We start from the raw sequence: 22261 nt of genomic DNA, 5'->3' as shown, positions 1-22261 counted from the left end.
AATAAACATTACATCCATTATATTGCAAAAATTAGAAGGGCAGATAATACTAATTATTGGCAAAGATATAGGGAACTGTGACCTTCTACACATGGCTGGTGGCGGCATAAACTAGTATAGGAATTTTGGAGAGTGCTATTCAGTCATTAGTGCTGTATCAGTCATTATATGATATTAAATTCTATGATGTAACAATTCTATTTCCTATCCTATACTTAGTATTACATATAGGCACATCCACAAGGATATTCGTTGTAGCATCACATAGAGAGTCAAAGATCTAGGAGACAACCTAAGTGTTTACTTTTATGGTTTTATTATACATATTTACATATTTATCTTAATAAGGGCATAGAAAGCGTATTTAAGATAAATATATGCACCACATCTTCTATATCCATTCCTCTGTCCATGGACATTTAGGTTGCTTCCATGTCCTGGTTATTGTAAACAGTGCTGCAACGAACATTGTGGTGCATGTATCCTTTTGGACTATATTTTTCTCCAGACATATGCCCAGGAGTGGAATTGCAGGGTCATATGGTAGCTCTAATTTTAGTTTTTTAAGGAACCTCCATACTGTTCTCCATAGTAGCTGTACCAATTTAATTCCCACCAACAGTGCATGAGGGTTCGCTTCTCTCCACACCCTCTCTCCAGCATTTATTGTTTGTGGATTTTCTGATGATAGCCATTTTGACTGGTGTGAGGTGATATCTCATTGTAGTTTTGATTTGCATTTCTCTAATAATTAGTGATGTTGAACATCTTTTCATGTGCCTCTTGGCCATCTGTATGTCTTCTTTGGAAAAATGTCTATTTAGGTCTTCTGCCCATTTTTTGACTGGATTATTTGTTTGGATGACATTAAGCCTCATGAGTTGTTTGTAAATTTTGGAGACTAATCCCTTGTCGGGCACATCATTTGCAAATATTTTCTCCCAATCTGTGGGTTGTCTTCTCGTTTTGTTTATGTTTCCTTTGCTGTGCAAAAGCTTTTGAGTTTACAATAGCCAAGACATGGAAGCAACCTAAATGTCCATCAACGGAGGAATGGATAAAGAAGATGTGGTATGTATATACAATGGAATATTACTCAGCCATTAAAAAGAATGAAATAATGCCATCTGCAGCAACATGGGTAGACCCAGAGACTGTCATACTGAGTGAAGTAAGTCATACTGAGAAAGAGAAATACCGTATGGTATCCCTTATTTGTGGAATCTACAAAGAAATGATACAAATGAACTTATTTACAAAACAGAAACATACAGACTGAGAGAGCAAACTTATGGTTACTGGGGGGAAGGATGGGGGAAGGGATAGTTAGGGAGTTTGGGATCGACATGTACTGCTGTATTTAAAATGGATAACCAACAAGGACCTACTGTACAGCACAGGAAACTCTGTTCCATGTTATGTGGCAGCCTGGATGGGAGGGGAGTCTGGGGGAGAATGGATACATGTATATGTATGGATGAGTCTCTTTGCTGTGCACCTGAAATTATCACAACATTGTTAATCAGCTATACTCCAATATAAAATAAAAAGTTTTAAAAAAGAAATATATTAAGTAAACATAAATATGTGGTATGGAAATAGGGAAGAACAATACCAGAATTGGTGAATGGTTTAAAAAAAAAGATAAAACAAAATAGGGAATTTGTATGAACTGATGATAAAGGTGTGGTATAAACCAAATATTGACAAAACAGAACAAAGTTCCCATCTGACCAATCAGCACCTGGGTTTTTGTTCTTGAGCCCAAAGGAATGTCTCAACAGTGGGGACTCGGGTTATAACAAAGAAATCTTATCTTCAGGATCGAGGTGATATTCTCTTTTCCCTCTTTCAGACATTAGACAATTCCTAGAAGGCTGTGTTTCTCTGAGAGTAGATGGACACATCCATGTGTCCTTACAAAGGAAACCAGTTTCTGAGCTTTGTTGTACACAACAGTTGAACGAATGAGGATGTTAAAGATGGTGAGTCAGGAAGGCAGTGGCTCATCGTTGCCCGCATTGGGTAGTTTCTATGGGGAAGGGGGAGAGTTCCTCTGAGCTGCCCCAGAGGAAACAATGGGACCAGAAAGAAGAGGAAGAATTAGAGAAGACAGATTTGTATTCAACAGGAGGAAGAAATGTCTGATCATCATGGCCAAGCAGAATCAGAAAAGGGCTTAGAGCTCACTGGGGGCACTGCAGAGACCCCGTGCAGACAGTCCGGAAAAATCTGAGTACAGTCGAAGGGCAGGTTGAGTATCACATGGGATGCTGGTCTAGATGAACCCCAAGTTTATCCCTAAGGTTCTATCCTTGTATCATCTATTTACACATATGTAGGCATATTTTATATATACTTAAGTCCATCTACATTTAAATATAATACACATAAATATTTACACATGATTTTAACACATACAAATACTTTATGTGTGAATGTAATATCTTTATATTTATAAATGTAATAACATAAATATTTGTCATATATTACATGTGCATAAACTACAAATTCTGTTGAACTTACATATTTTGACAATTACTTGTGTCTGTACTAGTCCATATTTAATGAGTTTAAATTTTTCTGATTAAAATATTATCAGGGCATTATCACTTAAGCACTACCAAAGGTTTTTTGTTCCCTGCGTGTGTTTGTGTGCACATACAAGTGTGTGTATTTCCAGAGAGATTGACTATGGGTCAGGCAGTGAAAGTGTGAGTAATCTTCTTGTCATGTTTTCTTCCTTTCTCATCTCTACTTAATTCTCTCCTTCTTGAAGTCCCTGTGTCTAACATGCATAACAAGTATTGCAAAACCTTTTTTCTCCCACACTTTTAATTTTAACTGAATAAAAATTTGCATTCTTTGACTTCATAGCAAATCAAATACATGTTCTTTTTCTTTTTGTCTACTTAGAGGAAACCAATTTGAGATGTTATTTGTAAAAAAAAAAGAAAATTAATATAGTGTTTCCTTAAAGAAAGGTACCAGTAGTGGGATTGCTGGGTCATATGGTAATTCTATTTTTAGTTTTTTAAGGAACCTCCATACTGTTCTCCATAGTGGCCGTATCAATTTACATTCCTACCAACAGTGCATGAGGGTTCCCTTTTCTCCACACCCTCTCTTATTTGCAAAACAGAAATAAAGACACAGACATAGAGAACAAATGTATGCATACCAATGGGGAAGGGGGGTGGTGGGAGGAATTGGGAGTTTGGGACTGACACATATACACTCCTGATACTATGTATAAAATAGATAACTAATGAGCGACTCTACTCAATGTACTGTGGTGACCTAAATGGGAAGGAAATCCAAAAAATATATGTATAGGCATAGCTGATTCACTTTGCTGTACAGCAGAAACTAACACAACATTGTAAAGCAACTATACTCCAATAGAAATTAATTTTAAAAATAAATAAATAATTAAAATGTAACAAGAAACAGATTAAAAAATAAGAAAGGTACCAGCTTCATTTTCCAGATTGGAAGAAAAATTACAAAGCTATCTATCTCCAGGACAAACCTGTTTGAAGGCAAGTGCTCCAGCTGAGTTTGGAGCTCAGTTTTGACATCCTAACCAAAGGAAAGAACTTCTCGTCTGTGGAAGTGTGAGAGCACGTCTCCTCAGGTCAGGTGAGAAACTACAGCCATTTAAGCACATTTAAACAGGAGTGCGTCTTTGGTAGTTTACAAAGGAGGGATGGTGAAAATTCCCCACATAATCAGCCTTCGTTTGCCACATTAGGATATTACATTAACAAAGAGAACTTAAATTCCCATTTGAAGTCATAAATTACCATGAAGGTGTTACACATTTAACGTATTGCCTTTATGTTCCCCCCCCAGATTTATTTTCTCCCGTATTACTCACAATAGAAACTGCACATTCTCTAAGTAGTTGTTGAAAATCAATACAAGAGTTTTGCAAATGACTAAAATTTATGGTCACACAAGACCCTAGCAAATAGGACCTTAAATTAAACATTGCTCAACTATAATGAGGCACCTAAAAGAGAAAAATAACCTCGAAATGTTACGTTTTCTATGAACAGTATTATAAATGACTCCAGTAGCTGGAGAGAGGAGAGTGGAAGAAAGTGAAAGTGATAAAGAGAAGAAGACTCTTCATCCCTGACAGAGTTGGGTTTGGAACCTGCTGGAGGTTGATGGTGCTCTGGCTGGAAGGGCAAATGAGCAAACGTCAGTCACAAAGTGGGAGTGGGTGACACTGCCAAGGTTGTTTCCGTGCACAGAGCTGCAGCTCTGCCTGGGCCAAGTGACATCAGCTGTCAGGAGCCCTTGAAGAATGATGTCATTAGAAGACTACGTTCCCGGCCGCTCACTGAGAGGTGGAGGAGAGCAGACGCATTCTCAGCACCATTTTTAACAGGGTGTCCATTTCCCCAACTGCACCAACAGTAGCTCTGTGAGACCGCCAGGATGACAGACGAGGTGAGATGCACCCTACGATCAAAAGCTGCAGTGGGAGCAGGACCCTTCTGCCAGATGGTGCAGAAGAGCGTGTCAGTTAGGCTGCAGGACACAAAGGGTCACTACCATGAGTCGGAAACGCTGTCAACGACACCTAACTCTTCCATCAGTTTGCAGCAGGACACGATACAAATCTGTCTCGAATTAGAACTGGGAAGGGCTACATATAGAAAATGAAATGAAATAGGAAAGAGTGAATTTTGTGACTGCTTTTATTTCCTTTCTAGCATCACCATCTCGTCTCATTATTGACAAATATTAATGTTTTTAACTTTTTTATTGAATAAACGATTCTTTAAATTTTATAGCGCTTTATAATTTTCAAAAGTTTCACACACATGATTTCATATAATCCCATAATAATCTTTTTTAAAAATCCCCTACTCCTATATCACCCCTCTCCCCTCCCCTCTCCCCACTGGTAAACACTAGTTTGTTCTCTATATCTATGAGTCTGTTTCTTTTTTATTTTACTCACTAGTTTATTGTAGTTTTTTCTCAAAAAACTAAAAATAGAACCACCATATGACCCAGCAATTCCACTCCTGGGTATATATCTGAAAAAAACAAAAACACTAACTCAAACAGATATATGCACCCTAATGTTCATAGTGTTATTTACAATTGTCAAGACAAGGAAGCAACCTAAGTGTCCATCAACAGATGAATGGATAAGGCAGATGTGATATATATACATATATATACACAATGGAATACTACTCAGCCATAAAAAAGAATGACACTTTGCCATTTGCAGCAGCATGGATAGACTTGGATGGCATTATGCTAAGTGAAGTAAGTCAGACAGAGAAAGACAAATACTTATGATATCACTTATACGTGGAATCTAAAAAATACAACAAGCTGGCAAACATTAAAAAACTCATAAAATACAATTCCAAAAGCTTGATGCTTCTTAGACACACTTGCCAAGTTACAATTTCAACCATTGCTCTCTACTATTTTCAGCCCACTCCCCAAATCCCTATATCAAAGTTCCCCTGGTCTGAATCCAGAATGGTGGTCCACAGACACATGATACTAAGCCTACCATTCATAAGATGTTCCCAAGCCATGACTATTTTAGGTTCCCACTCTTGGACTTTCCATCATCCAGACTAGAACTTCTGGAGTCCTCTTTGGTTCTTACCCATGCTCACTCACCAAATCCATTCCTTCCTTTTCCTCTTTTCAATTTAACTAATTCTCCCTCTCTCTTACGTTAGGCACTCAATAGCTCATGCCCTTACTTCTAAGATAATCTCCTTTCTTGATTTTTTAAACAGCTTTCTTCCCAGGTACTTTGAGTTAATTTCTCCTCACTTCAATCCTGGCTTCCCATTTCAATGTGAATTACTTTTCAAAAACACACTATGGGGTGGTACTGGAAAGCAAAGATGTGTATTTGAGTCCTGAATATATTACTGGACGACCCCGAGCAGGTCTCCTGCTCTCTTATTCTGTTTCTCTGGTGAAGCTTTATCTACATTACAGAGTCACTGTGAGTATTAATTAAGATTACAATTATGAAAGTGTTTTGTAAACGACAAAGTTTTATATAAATACAAAGAGAAGGTGACATTTTTATCTAGCAGCCAATTAACTTTCCTGGCAGTGTTGGTCCCCAGCAATTAGAACACTCAACTGGGCACTGTTCAAGTTCAATGTGGCACCTAAAATGAGGCAGGAAGAGCTTTGAACTGTGTTAAACGTAACACTGCTTGTTAAATTGAAATGAAGTGAAAAAAGGGATTTTGACTTTCATTTCTCCCTACATGTTTGAAGGCAGCAAAATTGCGCTTCTCGTTAATATATTTTAGAACTTCTTAAGTTTCAGGCATAACTAACGATCAAAATGTTATTTATATCAATCTTTGAGTTTTTTTAAATTTCCCAAGTCATATGATACAAAATAAGTGAAGGGGGAAAAAAGAAGCAAAAAAGACAGACTGAAAAACAGTATTGTTTCCAAATGTCATCTACACACACACACACACACACACACACACCCCACTCTAGTGTTAAAGAAAAACCTCCTGGAAACAAGATAAAAATGGTTTGGTTTTACAGTTTGCAGCATTATTAATGGAAACAAGTGGGCCCACTTCCAAATGAAGCCAACATTTGAGGTATCATATTTGCTCTTCTAAAATGATCTGAATACAGTATTCACTGTGTAGTCTAACCGCAAAGGTAATGGAGCTGTATATATAGAAATAAAATAAGGAAGACTGTCTTCCAATCCTGCTCCACAGGGAGAGTCAAAAATTTCAGTCTTTTCCTGTAATTCAGTTGATGTCTTATCTCTCCTTTATCATAATCCTTATCATAACTGAAAATAGTAAAGGTTATTAATTTTTTAAAAGCTTTGATGGGCTACAAACCTGACCACTGGAGTGTGATTTAACTTACATATTTCATTTCAAAACATTTTAAAATTCAAATTTAAATGCTCAGAAGTTAATATGGTTATGACTTTCTACTGACATCTGAGGAAAGGCTAAAATCGTTAATGGTGTATAACTGTTACTATATGTTGACAGTTAGATGTCATTTTAAGCAAGAAATGCAAGTGGTATCTTAAATCGAATTACTCTAAATATCTTTGCTAGAGTGCAATGCACGTGAATATGACTCCCTCCAAAAAGTATGCCCTAGGTTGACATATAGGAGTCCAGAATTTATTATTTTTCACCTGGGAAGCCCTACACAGGTTTAAGCAGGCTTAACCCTATCCACTCAGCCGGCAGTATCTGCAGTTTCATTTGTCTACCCAAAAAGATAAAATTCAATAAAAGTAAGGTGGGATATACTGTAGTATTAATAGCCAACAACTGTATTTATATTTAGTTTAGACACTGCTCCTTAAAACAGAAGAAAGCATGTTTTGAAGCAACGATTAACAAAAAGTATATACTCTCTCCTCTGCCCAGGCATGCGCACAAAAAATTAACTTACAATGAATGCACAGCAGTGGAATACAGATTTCTTTAGCAAGTTTTGTATTCCCAGCTTCTTGGGAATTGTTTAAAGTCTTTCTAATCAAATTTTTGTTAGTGTGTGATAGTCTCATATGGTAGGGTCCATGGAGACATCTAATCTGTCATCTGGAAGGCTATCATTAGAGACTGCTGGGCACGTCTCTCTCTCTGATCATTTGGCTGTTGTAAGTTTTATAGATCTCTTTGGTTTTAATATCATCTTGCATCTGGAGGGCATTCTGCTTTCTGCCTCTCTGATCTGATTGCCACACCTGACAGCCTCCTTCCATCTGGCGCCCACTCCCACCCTCCCTACCAATGGTCTTTGCTTGCCTTCTTTTTATCCCTGGGGTTGGTTTCTTTTAGGGAAAATTCTTCGTCATCAAGTAGAACTTATTTTCTGAGGTATTGACCTACCGGGCATAGAGTAGATATTCCATCCATCATAGTTAAAGAAATAAATACAATCACAAAATGAAGTTTTACGCAGCTATGACCAATCTGGCTTACTAAGAATTTCTAATGATTTGCGAAAATTCTTAAGATATGTGGTTATTTAAAAAATTCAAAGTTATGTGCAGGTGTATGTAATATGTAATACATAATACATGTTATCTAACATATACTACATAATCCAATACATTGTGTGTGTGTGCATGTGTGTGTGTGTGTGTATTTATAGGTGTCCCTAAACAGGTAAACTAACAGGATTTGTGAGAAAAGATGGTTGGGGAAGACCATGGAAAACCTATGCAGCTTTGCAACCAGGACATTAAAAGACAATTATTGGTACCTAGGGAGATAACCGTGTAGCTCAGGCAGGCAGCTTAGCAGGGCAGGAGGCCGTTTCCACATATTTTTGGTATTACTTCATGGCGCATTAGAGCTATTTCCATGACCTGTTTCCTGCAATTATTTACATAACTGAAAATTTTCATTTTATGTTCATTTGAGGAAACTGGATTGGGAAATGGAAGAAATGGGTTCCCCTAAGGGTCTGCCGCACTACAAAGCTGTATGTCCCTGGGGGAGTCCTGTCACTTTATAGGTCTTTACTGACAAGGAGACTGGGGTTGAATTGCATGATCTCCAAAATTCATCCTGGTGGTTATAGAGTCCATGACAGTCCACGTCATGATGTCATGATGTAAAGAATAATTGAAAAGGCAGGAAAATTTTCTGTGGGGTCCTTTAAACATAGCATTCCTATGTTGTTGCTTTGACCTGCTCATCTGTTTTGTTTGAAGTCCTCATCCATTACAGAAAATCTCTTCTAGTTGGCTTCTAAAAGAACTCACTTTCAGGAGGTTTTAGGAAAACAAAGCTATGTGTTTTAAAACAATCTGTCAGACAACTAGATAACCAAGTCAATGATACGTTTCTTTTTTCTATGATTTTATAAAAACACAAATCCCCTGGAGAACCAAGCCAAAAATTCATGTGAAGAGAAGACTGTATCAACCATCAGTCTGGTGAAGATGCAGTGGTAAAGAGATTAGAACATCTAATGTACTTTATCATTCTTCAGTCTTTGTAACTGTCCTATTCTGAATATGCAGATTTTGAGATTACCCCACTCCTAATTGTTGGTCTGGTGAAACAGTTGAGCTTAGTAATGGTGAGCTGTGTGGGGACCGAGGGACAGCCTTACCTTTGACCGTCACGTGGACGCTCTGGCTGGTGGAGAGCTGGGGTTGAACCAGCACGTTGCAGGTGTACTCCCCCTCGTCAACTTCCTTTTGCACATCCGAGAGTTTTAGCGTGCCATTGTTCTCAAATGCCACTTGGCGGTGGTTAAAAGGAAGCAGGTTAGAGTTCTTGTACCATTTGATGGAGTAATATGGATAGCCAATCACACGACAGTGAATGTATGTGTCCCGTCCTGCTATTGCTGTGATATTTTTCATCGGTCGAATGCTTGCAGGCCCTGGAGAGACACAGAGAAACTCTTGAAAATAATTTAAGGGTACATCTTCTGTGTGGAAATGGGTACACTTTTCCTTGAGTTAAAAATGTAGATCAGTTTCATGTAAGGACATCTGTTTCAGTTAAGCACATTTTTTTCTGCATTTGGCGTTTTCTACCAAGAAGGGTTTTTTTCCTTTTAATTTCGTTACTTTCAAATGAATTGAGTGAGCGCTAAATACTTTAATTATCAACTACTTCTGTTAAGACGTTTTGAATTATAGGACAAAAGGCAATTTAATCAATAAAAGGTAACTAGCTGCACTGAACAGTCATGCTCTTTTGGTGAAAACTCTGGTAGCCATTCAGTTGTTTAACCCTCTCTGTACACTAGGTTATGAAGATGGAGGTTATGCCATGTTGCACTGTGAATGTCAGTTAAATACCAGGTACGTGAAGGGTTACCATGGACACAGCAGAACGGAAGAGGAGGAAGGAAAGAGCATGCACAGCATAAACCAGGAGAGGAAAGCTCCAGTGGACAAGTCTAAGAATAAAACAAGAGAACACGCTGACTAAAGAAACCAAAACGCCATCTCCAACAGTAACCCAATCACTGCCATTCCTGAGTAGGAAGCAGAGGGTAGGACATGGGAAGCGACAGTTAATCCGTTTTTGGCATTCCAAGACTCGGCTCTCGGTGCATGCAGAAACCTTCTTCTCCACTACAATGAGTTATGCGTGTTTTTTGAGGAGCTGATTTGACAAGCACCTCTTACGTTTATTCGAGCCTGGTACAGGACGACTCCCGCCGAGTTGTTGGCAGTGCAGCGGTAGACTCCCCCGTCGCGGACCTGAGAGCTGGAGATGTTCAGGTAGCTGACCACGTTGCCCTCGGACGTGATCATCTGGCTGATGCGGTGACTGCCGCCCTTGAGGATGGGGTCATCGTCCAGGGTCCACGTGATCGTGGGCAACGGTGTTCCCTTCACGTTGCACATGAGGGAGACAGGCTCTGCTGGACTCACCACCTTTTCACTAAAGGCAGAAATAATTTTGGGAGTTCCATCTGCAGAAAGACAAATCACGGAAGGAAGTGGCACATACAAATAATTAAACAACTTCCGAGTACTTCTATTTAATGATTAGGATGTGGATGCAGTGCTTCTCAGACACGACTCAAAAGTCTGGTTTTATTGATAAAGCTAAGTTCCAATCAGGACAAAATTTCATTTTCCAAGTAAGTAAACACAGCATTAGCAAGCTTTAATAATTTTCTCATATATTTCTTGATGAAGTCATAACAAGAAGAATGATAATGCAACTCAGATGTTCATGGTAAAAAATGTCATCTCCCAAGAAGTTTATAATTCAAAACTGGTATATCCCCACCCAAAGTTATAAACATAGAGGAAATCCACACACTTCCAATGGTCGCTTTAGCTTTCTACTTCCCCCAAGTTAATCAGGGATTGCTCAACTGGGGAATCGTTTTTAATTTATTTTTTTAAATTTATTTATTTTTTGGCTGCTTCGGGTCTTAGTTGCGGCATGTGGGATCTTTCACTGCGGTGTGCGGGCTTCTCTCTAGTTGTGGCGCGTGGGCTCAGTAGTTGTGGCACGCGAGCTTAGTTGCCCCACGGCATGTGGGATCTTAGTTCCCCTACTAGGGATCAAACTCACGTCCCCCTGCATTAGAAGGCGGATTCTTTACCACTGGACCACCAGGGAAGTCCCTCAACGGGGGAATTGTTCAGAGGAAAAAGGAACTAAGAGACTGATTATCTCATCTTTATAATTTTCTCGTAAGAAATCATGTTTTATAGTTTGAATGACAAATAACTGCATGTGAATTTTCATGAAGGCCTTGATAATGGTAGAAGCTAAATAAATTTGACACTTTCAGTATTATTAAATATCTCCATAAGTATCTTTTCTTTCTTTCTTTTTTTAAAATTTATTTTATTGAAGTATAGTTGATTTATAATTAATTAATTAATTAATTTAGTTAATTTCTGCTGTAGGCAAAGTGATTCAGTTATACACATATATAGGTTCATTTTCATATTCTTTTCCATTATGGTTTATCGTAGGATACTGAATATAGTTCCCTGTGCTCTATAGTAGGACCGTATTGTTTACCCATTCTCTATATAATAGTTGGCATCTGCTGACCCCAAACTCCCACTACATCCTCCCCCACCCCCCTCCCCCTTGGCAACCACAAGTCTGTTCTCTACGTCTGTGAGTCTGTTTCTGTTTCACAGATAAGTTCATTTATGTCATATTTTAGATTCCATAAGTATCTTAAGTAGGCTGGCCATTAATTTATCATCTAACCTGGAATACTTTTGAGAATAAAACAGATACCAGGAGAACAGGCACAACTCAAGACTGTCCCAGACAAACAAGGAGCTTAATCTTAAGGAAAGTTTCCATAGCAATTTCCACTATTTTTGACAAAGATCAAATTTTCATATTCCATTATTTTTCTATCACATATATTGACTATCTCCCTCATGTTATATGGTAGTAATCACAAATACATGTTTCTTTATATATATATATACATATATATGTGTATATATATATATATACGCATATATATATATATACACATACATATACATGTATATATATATATATACACATATATATGTATATATATATGGGCTTCCTTTAAAGAAAAGAAAGAGAGAAAAATGTATGAAAGTCAAAAGGAAAAGTTACCAGTGGGTCTACCAGCCGCAGGCACTATAAATCAACATTGTGACGCTTTTTTTTTCTAGGCGTAGATAGGTCATTTTGACATAATTGTGGTCACATGCAACAGGATTTCTGAGACTGGTAATAAACCTTGCTGGAGGAGATATCAAAAAAAAATTTTGGGGGTGCTAATTTCAAGGGTTTAACCATAGTGAAAGATAATGATTAACAGATTTTTTTTTTTAGTGTTTAATTTTAATTATAATAATTATATGTATTCATTGTTGAAAAATTTGAAAGTATATATAAACAAAAGAAAAACTGGAAATAAAACTGAAGCTATCTTGCAATTCCATCACAGAAGGGTAAGTGTTAACATTTTCAAATATCCCTGAAGAAAGAGTTATTCATCACCACGAAACCCTGAAGCCTGTTTCTGTGGCCTGAGCTGGGTTGCTTCCCTAGAGCCTTCTACCATCTTTTCATTTGCAAATTCCTGAATCTTAACTTCTTCATTCCAGCTCAATGTTTTGAGGCTGGAGAAGGCCTTCAAGTTTTTTTTTTTATTTTCCCCAGATGCATTCATAAGTAGCATATTTCAAGGTCCTTGGATTGCAAGCATCTTTCTTTTACTCTCAAAGACGACAAAAGTAACTTCATAATATTAAAATAAAGAACCTGCGCTTTTGCCCGCAGAACACTGCAGACATGACTTCAACATGCTCTACATTTAATTTACAGAGAAGTTACATGTGATGCTGATCCTTACTCTTTGTACATAACCAGTTGCTGGTGCCTGGGAATGTTCATGTTATTTTATTTGACCTTACAATTCAACCTATTTGTCAGGATGTGTCTAGCTGTGAATTTCTTTTCACTGATTTTTACACTAAGCACTGAAATCTCAAGTCTTTTTTTTTAATCTATTTAGGAAAGTTTTCTTCAGTTACACCTTTTTTTAGATAAAATTTACTTACAGTTAAATGTATAGATCTTCAGCGTACAAACAGAACGAATTTTGTTAAATATATATACCTGCGTAACCACAAAACGATCAAGATAAAAACCATTTCCATCACCCCACAAAGTTGCTAGGGGTTCTTTCAATCAATCTTCACCCACCACAGCTGATCACGTTCTGATTTCTATCACCATGCATTACTGTTGCCTGTTCTTGGCTTCAAACCCATGTTTGAGTGTGCCCTCTTTACACACTCATGTAACCTGTCATAACCACGGAACAGTCAGCAAAATTAGGAAATGTAACTTTGGAACCGTACTGTTATCTAATGCAAAGTCTGCCGATTGACCAATAACGTCCCTTACAGCTATTTTCCCAAGTTCTATCAGTTTCACACCTTACATTTATTTGTGGTGGTTCCTTAGTCTCTCTCTCTTTTTTTTTTAATAGATCTTTATTGGAGTATAATTGCTTCACAATACTGTGTTAGTTTCTGTTGTACAACAAAGTGAATCAGCCATATGTATACATATATCACCATATCCCCTGCCTCTTGCGGCTCCCTCCTGCCCTCCCTATCCCACCCCTCTAGGTGTTCGCAAAGCACTGAGTTGATCTCCCTGTGCTATGCTGCTACTTACCATTAGCTAACTATTTTACATTTGGTAGTATGTATATGTTGATGCTACTCTCACTTCACCCCAGCTTCCCCCTCCTCGCCATGTCCTCAAGTCCATTCTCTATGTCTATGCCTTTATTCCTGCCCTCACCCTGAGAAAGCCATAATTCAAAAAGACATGTACCACAATGTTCATTGCAGCACTATTTACAATAGCCAGGACGTGGAAGCAACCTAAGTGTCCATCGACAGATGAATGGATAAAGAAGATGTGGCACATATATACAATGGAATATTACTCAGCCATAAAAAGAAACGAAATTGAGTTATTTGTAGTGAGGTGGATGGACCTAGAATCTGTCTTTAGTCTCTTTTAATATGCAACATTCCTCAGTCTCTGTTGCGTTTCTTGACTTTGACATGTTTGAAGTTACTTTGTAGCCAGTTGCTCAAATTCAGTTTGATATTTCCTAGTGATTAGATACAAGTTTTGCGTTTTTGACAAATACCATGGAAGTGATGCTGTTTTCCTGTCCCTATTGGCCATTTGTGTATTTCCTTTCTTAAAATGTCTGCTCAAATCTTTTTTCCATTTTTGTGTTAGACTATTTGCCTTTGTTATTGACTTGTAGGAGTTCTTTATGTTTACTGAATACAAGTATATATATAATATATACATATATACTGGATACAAGGTATATACATACACATATACAAGTCAGTACAAGTTTACTTTTACATGTGTATATGTCAGATATCTCATAAATTACATATAATGTTTGTCAGACATATGTATATATATAGTATACATTATATACATCTGTGTTAAATATTTTCTCTCATTCCATATTTGCCTTTCCATTTTCATATTTATACATATGTTAACATTAATGTGTACATGCAAATTTATACATATGTATATGTACATATAATTTTAATCACATCTACTAAAAGTTAAAATTATCATTCTTCATGTGAAATGGAGGAACTTTGCAACAAATGATTGCAAAGAATTTAATTTATATTCTGTCCGTTGTTATTCTATCTATTTATGTTATAAACTCTATAACACAATATTGTAATTGTGTAGTTGTTTAATTTGTGAATTGCTGTTTAAAGAAATTAAAAGAGAGAAAACAATTTTGCTAAATGTTTACTAACATATTTGTCATTTCTCATACTCTCATGCTATAGATCTGACTTTCCATTTTAGGTCATTTTCTTCACCCTGAATGACTTCATTTACCATTTCTTGGTGTGCAGGTAGGTCTTCTGCCATAACATTCTTCAAGCTTTTGTTTATTGAAAATATCTTTATTTTGCCTTAACTTTTAAAGACTATTTTTGATATATATAGACATGTATATTGATAGTTTTCTTAAATGTTGAAAAGAATAAGTTAAAAAAATTCATTTCAATCTCATTAAGACTGTAGTTTTTGCATTTCTTTTTGTGTTCTAGGTTCCCCACCTTCCCATCTCACCAGCACTGGAAAATATCCTCGGGGGAAATGTGGTATTAGTATAGAAATCACCTAATATTTTCCCCTACTTTCAAGGGTGAAATTCTTTCTGCCTGCTTTTGGGTGTTTCCCCAGTGGTGTCTGCAAACAGTTTTGCTTTTCCCAAAGTTCAAAATTTTCATCTTCTTGCAGGTTAGTCTGATACCTGCTACTCCATCATTTCCAGGAATAGGACTTGTTCTTATTCTTCTTTATGATTCCATTTTCCAGGTGTTCTGGTCTGATCTTGAACCTATAATTATTAGATTCCAGTTTCTTTAAACTTCCATTCCAGTTTCTTTGTCCTCATAGGAAATATTCCAAGATTCTACATTCTGTCAATGGCCATTCTTAGTTCACGGTATTGTGAGTTTTTATAATCCATGTTAATCCATAGCTGTTACAGGAGGTTACGTCGTAACAAGGATGCTAGTTAGACACCATTTTAAGGCAGTTACTGGCTATGCATTTGTAATTCCATTTCTGCTCTCTTTGGCGACATTAGCATTACCATCTTTCAGACGAGAAAAAATAAAGTGAAGCTTCTTGTCCCAAATGGAAACTGACATGCAACAAATAAATCCGTAAGTAGGCTCAGTGGGCTCCTCTGCCCCCTCTTTTTATTCAAGCAAAACAGGCTTTTTTGGAAATGAAAGCAGACATTATTTTCCCAGTAAGACCTGAGTGTCTTTGAAATCTTTCTTGCTGTCACTCTCTGATAACCTCACCTCCTTCGACATCATTATGGATTATCAATATGCTCTTTAGGTTTTCTTCGTCACAGGAGATGGTTGCCAAGGTAACCAGCCCTAGACAGGTAATCTCTCCCTTTTCTACAAAGAATCTAAAAATAGTGACTATGTGAGGACTACAGGGCACCATCATTAGCAAACTGGCTCTGTGCAAATTGATTACTGTCTGCACTTAATTATTATGTGGAACACAGTGTCAGGCTTTTAATATGAGTACCGTGCCTTCAGCTAATTTCGCCTCTGCTTTAAAATGCTCACTGTCTGCAAGGAAATGCTCGAATCAAAATAAGAATGTCATTCTAAGCCTGTTTCATATCCTCTTAGCATCAAGAGATATTTAAACTTATTTTCATATATAAATGGATTTTCTTTTTTCCTCCTTTAGGCTATATGAAACTCATGCAGTTATTTTAATCAGTTGATAACAGATGAATTTTAAATTATATAAGAAGGCACAATTTCCAACAAGACATGCAAATACACAGATAAAAGCTAGTTCAATTATCTGGTGATAAACATATGTCTCTCGCTTGACTGTTACCTTGATAGCTTCTTTCCCTGGCTGATTGATAAGCCTGAAGATGTAAGTAGGCAGCAGGCAGTTAAGAAAAGGAAACAACGTAACATACCTAAAACCTATTATGATAACACAAGGTAATTCTTCAAAAATTCCATTCACCTAAATCTGTGACTCTGTGGACCCAAATAGACAACCCCACAAACCAGAAGCCACTTTTTCACTCCACCAAGCACTACATTGAAATGTTGCTCCCAATGTTGCCTCCAAAGTTGTGCTTACCAATTTTGGGGGAGCTATTTTTCCCTCCAGGGGACACTCGGCAATGTCTAGAGACATTTCTGTTTGTCACACTGGAGGAAGGCGCTCTTAGCATCTAGTGAGGGGAGGCCGCTCAACATCCTACGGTGCAGAAAGCTGCCTTCCAAAGCAAGCACTCCTGAGAAACCCTGGTCTAGAGGACAATGAATTGTCAACCAAACCATAAATCTCAAGTTTCTAAGGTCTATATCTTGACAAGTAACTTTAAACACGTGAGTGGGCAACATTTATGTTACTTAACTTTAAGATAAATCACGTTACTTATGTTACTTCTACCATAGACAATGTTCATTTCACCAGAACTTATTCTTTTCTTTGCCCAGTTGAGCCTGAGAAACTAGGGTGGAATTATTAGCTGGTCAGATAGACAGAAACCTTAAAGCTGCGAGTTATGAGCAGTGTTTCACCCTTCACTCTTGCTCTCGAGTGCTCTGGGTCGGGGCTCTTTTTTCGCCGAACCCTGTAACGAGGCCCACTGACCTTCAAGGACCACCTGCACATAGTCTTGAGCGGACAGCCTGTCCTTGCGCACAAAGCACTGGTACGCGCCCCCGTCACTCCGGACCATGTGATCCATTATAAGGGTTCCGTGGTTGGTCCCTGTGATCCTCACATTTTTTCCAGGGTTGACGACTTCACCGTTTCGGTACCAGGAGAGTTCCTGGTCCTCACTTCCCGTCACGCTGCAGGACAAGGAAACCTGGCTGCCCACACTGCTTTTAACTTTCCTGGGGCTGATGGTAGCTTTCAGCGGCTCTGGAGTTTTGGGGAAGAGAAAAAAAAGAAGGTAAAAACATCACACATGGAGAGATCATTGCAACAACAGGATGGACTTTTGACAGGCAAAGGCATCTTCGCAAGCACTTTTTGCCCACGTGTCAATATGTCAAGGTGGGTTTTCTCCTCCTACAGGGCACTGAATAGTCAAAGATATGAAACTGAGCTGATAAGTTAATAGGTTTTATGTAAGTTACACAGTCTTAATTTGGGACTTGTAAATAGCACTAGGTAGGCCTTCTACCTACAATACTCCAAGAGTTAAGGCAGCAGAGGGATTTAGAAAGAACATTTTTTTTTACAGCTTATTTACCATGTACAATTGCCGTAAGTCATAATGTGTACAGATTTTCTGTTGAAGTAAATTTCTTTTTAAGACTGTTATCTTCCTATTGCTTTTGTAGGGAATGATATTGCAAAAAGAAAAAGAAAAGGACCTTAAAAAAAGAATGCACTCCATATCTTCTTCTTTCAGTATTATTTCATGGTGCGCCATTTTGTTTGGGAACACCCTCATTGCTATTCGTTTTTTTTTTTTGCTCTGGGCTTCTTTCACTGTATAGCAAATAGACTGACGTGGCTCAGATTGCTTTCTCACTGAGTAAATGTGAGTGTTAACGCACTGACGGTAAGAAATGCAATGTGCTGGTTGCCAGCAAGGACAGAAATATTTGAATATTTAAATCCTGTTTGCCGCCTCCCAGCGTGGCACAGATGGGTTTGCTCTGGGCCATACTCACTCCCCTCCCCTATGTGGCTTAACCAGGGCCAGTAACACATGGCTGTAAGAAAGCAGGTAGTTATTAGGATTCGTGACCATGAAACAGGGTTTTTTTCTTTAAAATGAGGCTAACTTCTTTGGATAGGTGGTAACTCTCATCTTTGACTTCCTATGTTTTCATTCAGCAAACCCAACTGAATGCCGTAAGCATTTATTGAACATCTACTATATGCCAAGGATGGGGTTAAACTCACAGGTGAGACAAACATGAATGACATTTGTGGTGCCACTAGCATGTGCCATAAAGCTACCAAATATCTTTTGGACGTTAGTTAAGTCAGTCTTCCCATAGTCCTGCAAGTTTTGTGTTATCATCTCCATTTTACAGAAGAAGAAACGATTATTCCAAGAGATCAATTAATTTAACCAAATCCATTCAACAGGTAAATGGCAAAAACCAGTTGTTTACCCCAGTTATTACTGACTTCTTGTGTCACCACATTGTGAAGTCTTTAAGGAATTCAGTCTTCCAGATGGATAAGACAAATACAAGAAGGAAGATAGTAACCCAAAGCGTCCATTAGAGACATACACTATGTGGAAGAGGATCGACAGAGTGTCCTCAGACATCAAGGATGGATAGGACTGAGGCCAGCTGGGATGAAGAGAGGGCCTCGTGAAGAGTGGGAAATGCAGGAATTAGAGCATGAGGCACTGCCAGGTCTCAGGAAGAGTTTTGGATCAGTTTGGATGCAACACAAGGTCTCTGAAGGAGAACAGTGGGAGAAAAATTACACAGGCAGTCTGGGACAAGATCGCAAAAGACCTCGAGATTTTGGAATCAAATCAGAGGGAGCTAAAGAAAGCTTTCTAGAATTTTTAGCAAGTAAGTGTTATAGACAAACACATTTTTAGGAGAATCCATCGATCATATTGTATTGGACAGATGACAGTGGGGAAACTGGTCAGCAAAGGGGCATTGCAGATGTCTCGTTGAGGTGCAATTAGAACTCGATCTAGTAATGAGAACCTACTGCATAGCACAGGGAACTCTACTCAATGCTCTGTGGTGACCTAAATGGGAAGGAAGTCCAAAAATGAGGGGATATATGTATACGTATAGCTGATTCACTTTGCTGTACAGCAGAAACTAACACAACATTGTAAAGCAACTATACTCCAATGAAAATTAATTTAAAAAACAAAACAAAACTTGATCTAGGACTGGGTGGAGGTGGAGAGCACAGCTGAGAAACACGGTGAGATACGATCTCTAGGACTTGGCAGGACTTGGACATGAAAGAAAAGTATTAAAGAGGATCCAGGACTTAAAGTTTGCATTTGGAGGGTTCGAGGCTGAAAGATGTCTAGAATAACAAGAGGCTGGTAAATGGTAGAGAGATGGTGGAGAGAAGTTTGGGATACTGTTCTTTGGAAGTGCCAGCTAAGCATCTAATATAAAATTGGGAGACAAACTGCTCACTTGACACTCAACAAGGAGGCTGAGGCTGCGCGTGCAAATTCAGGGCTGTTTTCAGAGGGGAGGAACTTGAAGCCATAAAATAAAAGAGGGCACCAAAAGAAAAGAGACGAGATAGAATAGAAGAAGTTTCGGAATTTGGAACCCAGGAGCATCCTTTCCGCCTGGAGAAGAGAGACCAAACAAAGGGAATACTCAGAAGGGAGGACGGAAGCATTAGAGACATATCTGGAACTTTTCCAGACGTGGCAGAGTACAAAGAGGAAAACAAGCACAGTCAGAATTAAGACTTTTCCACAAATAACTTTGAAAATGTAGACAGTGGTAAATGCCTTTACAGAGAAAACAATAAAATACTCTGAGCCTTGAGCAGAAAATAGGAGGGAAACAGGGGATGTTTTGAGAATGAGGCATTGCATTAGACTTAGAAAGATGGGAAGTTTTAGACATTCAAGTATTTGAAAACCATCTCACATTACATGAGGGGGGAGCAGCGTGACTTGCAATTAGGGAAGGAACAGGTTTGTACGGGAAAAGGAAGAAGTTAGATTTCACAGGAGTAGGGTTTTTTGAAGGAAAACTATGAGAAGTATGACCGTACAGCTTTACTTGAGATGCTTTCCATACTATCCTCAGATATAAACTTTATTCAACAGAAACTGGGGAGCCACGAAAGGTGGTGTTGAGCCTGCATATTGGAGTGATTCTCATTGGCGGTCCAATGCTGCATTGTTTCATCTACAAGGTTCTTCAGCCATCGAAATATAACTGTGCAGACATTATCCTCCTTTTCTTTCTAATCTCAGCCTAAGCATGTTCGAAAGACATTTGCAGGACGCAGTCTGGACAGCTGATTCCAGGCAGTCATTGGGATATTTATTTCAAATGTACTCACTTGGGCTGGTATTGTGCTAAAGCTGTCTACACCCAGGGTGACACTGAAGAGGCAGTTCCATAAACAGGCAGAAGGCTGGAAAAAAGCCAGGGCAAGAAAATGCCTCCCTTTTCAATGTCAGACTCGTATTCAGTTTGTTCAGTTCAGTTCATCAAATTTTTATGTATACAGATATGTATGATAGCATACTGGCAACTGAGAGCCATATATTTTGACCAGAGTTCTGACACTCATTTCTGGCCACGTGATCTTGAGTGACTCACTTTGATTTGGTTTCTGCATGAGCAAAATTAAGGCTTTTCAACTAGGTTAGAGCACTTCCCCCTGCCATCACACCCCTCCTTCTTCCGAGTCTACCTCTGGCATCCTTCTCAACATCTTCCTCACATCAGTCACTACAAATCAATTAGAGATGAGATATATCTACCATCCTTGGCCTAAATTATCTATAATATTGAGTCCAAGTCCAATATTTGGATAATTACAACCTTATATACAGCCCTCTATAGAGCTGATAATAGCCCCATTTAGAAAGTTAAAGCAGCATCTGGAAACAGGCCAAGGACAACTGCTTTGATCTGATCACCACTGCTTTTGCTACAGCATCACCGTACCCCTCTCCCTCCACTGACTTGCAGACAGGCTGACCATCTGAATTCAACACCTAGGTAATGTTATCTTGGAAATATATCCTGTGGCTCCCGAATCTCCAGCTGTGTAACCTTGAGAATTTGGAGCCTCAATTTCCTCATCTGTAAAATGGGGCTACTGTGGGTCTCAGCAGGGCTGCTGTGAGGATTCGTGGAGGCTACAGAGAAAGCCCAGAGGTCTGCTTGTAACAAGAGCTCCACCATCACCACTGCAAGTTACCATCCAACTTACGTTTCACGTACAGGCGGCCTATCACCTTAGCAGTTCCGTATCTGTTGGACACTTCACACACATAGCTGCCTGAGTCTGAGGGGCGTGCATTCTCAATAAGCAGCCCAGTCACGGTCTTCTGGAACCTTCCAGAAAGTTCCAGGGGCATGTTGTCCTTCAGCCAGCGGTAATCTGGCTCAGGGTGGCCGAGCGCTTTGCAAGGCAACTCCACACGTTGCCCCGCCATGGCTTTGCGATGATCAAACCCATCCAGTATGGACGGGGCTGAGTTCGCTGGATCTGCAGAAGAAAAGAAAAGCCTCTTAGATATGAGTTAAAGTGGTCATTCGGAATCATAGGGCCTTGTGTATAATTCATATTCTATGTATCATTCCAACTATTGATGCAGATCTTTAAGATTATATATATATGAACAGAAAAAAGCACTATTCATATAAATTTCTTTTTCTCAGAATTTACAAAAGGTTGAAGCAGTTGTATCACTAAAGAAGATATACAAATGACTGATAAGCACATGGAAAGATGCTCAGTATCATTAGCCACTAGGGTAATACAAATTAAAACCACAGTGAGATACTACTTCATACCCACTAGGATGGCTATAATAAAAAACACACGCAATAGCAAGGGCTTGTGAGGATGTGGAGAAGAAACTGGAACCTTCATACATTGTTGATGGGAATGTAAAATGGTGCAGCCACTTTGGAAAACAGTTTGGCAGCTACTTAAAATGTTAAAACTTC

The 22261-nt window shown here is 38.6% G+C and overlaps 1 protein-coding gene across 1 annotated transcript in view; it reads right to left on the bottom strand.

Moving 5' to 3' along the window:
- DSCAM (DS cell adhesion molecule) overlaps positions 1-22261 on the bottom strand; it is a 741375-nt gene that overhangs the window by 287553 nt on the left and 431561 nt on the right. The window contains exons 7-10 of the mRNA XM_061192687.1: positions 21519-21797; positions 17244-17519; positions 10159-10455; positions 9133-9408 (exon numbers count right to left, since the gene is read on the bottom strand). Of these exons, the coding sequence (XP_061048670.1) occupies positions 9133-9408; positions 10159-10455; positions 17244-17519; positions 21519-21797 (1128 nt within the window). The remainder of the gene's footprint in view (positions 1-9132; positions 9409-10158; positions 10456-17243; positions 17520-21518; positions 21798-22261) is intronic.

This window comes from Eubalaena glacialis, chromosome 6 (genome assembly GCF_028564815.1).
Source record: "Eubalaena glacialis isolate mEubGla1 chromosome 6, mEubGla1.1.hap2.+ XY, whole genome shotgun sequence".
NCBI classification, from domain to species: Eukaryota; Metazoa; Chordata; class Mammalia; order Artiodactyla; family Balaenidae; genus Eubalaena; species Eubalaena glacialis.
This window is presented reverse-complemented; position numbering and strand designations above follow the sequence as displayed.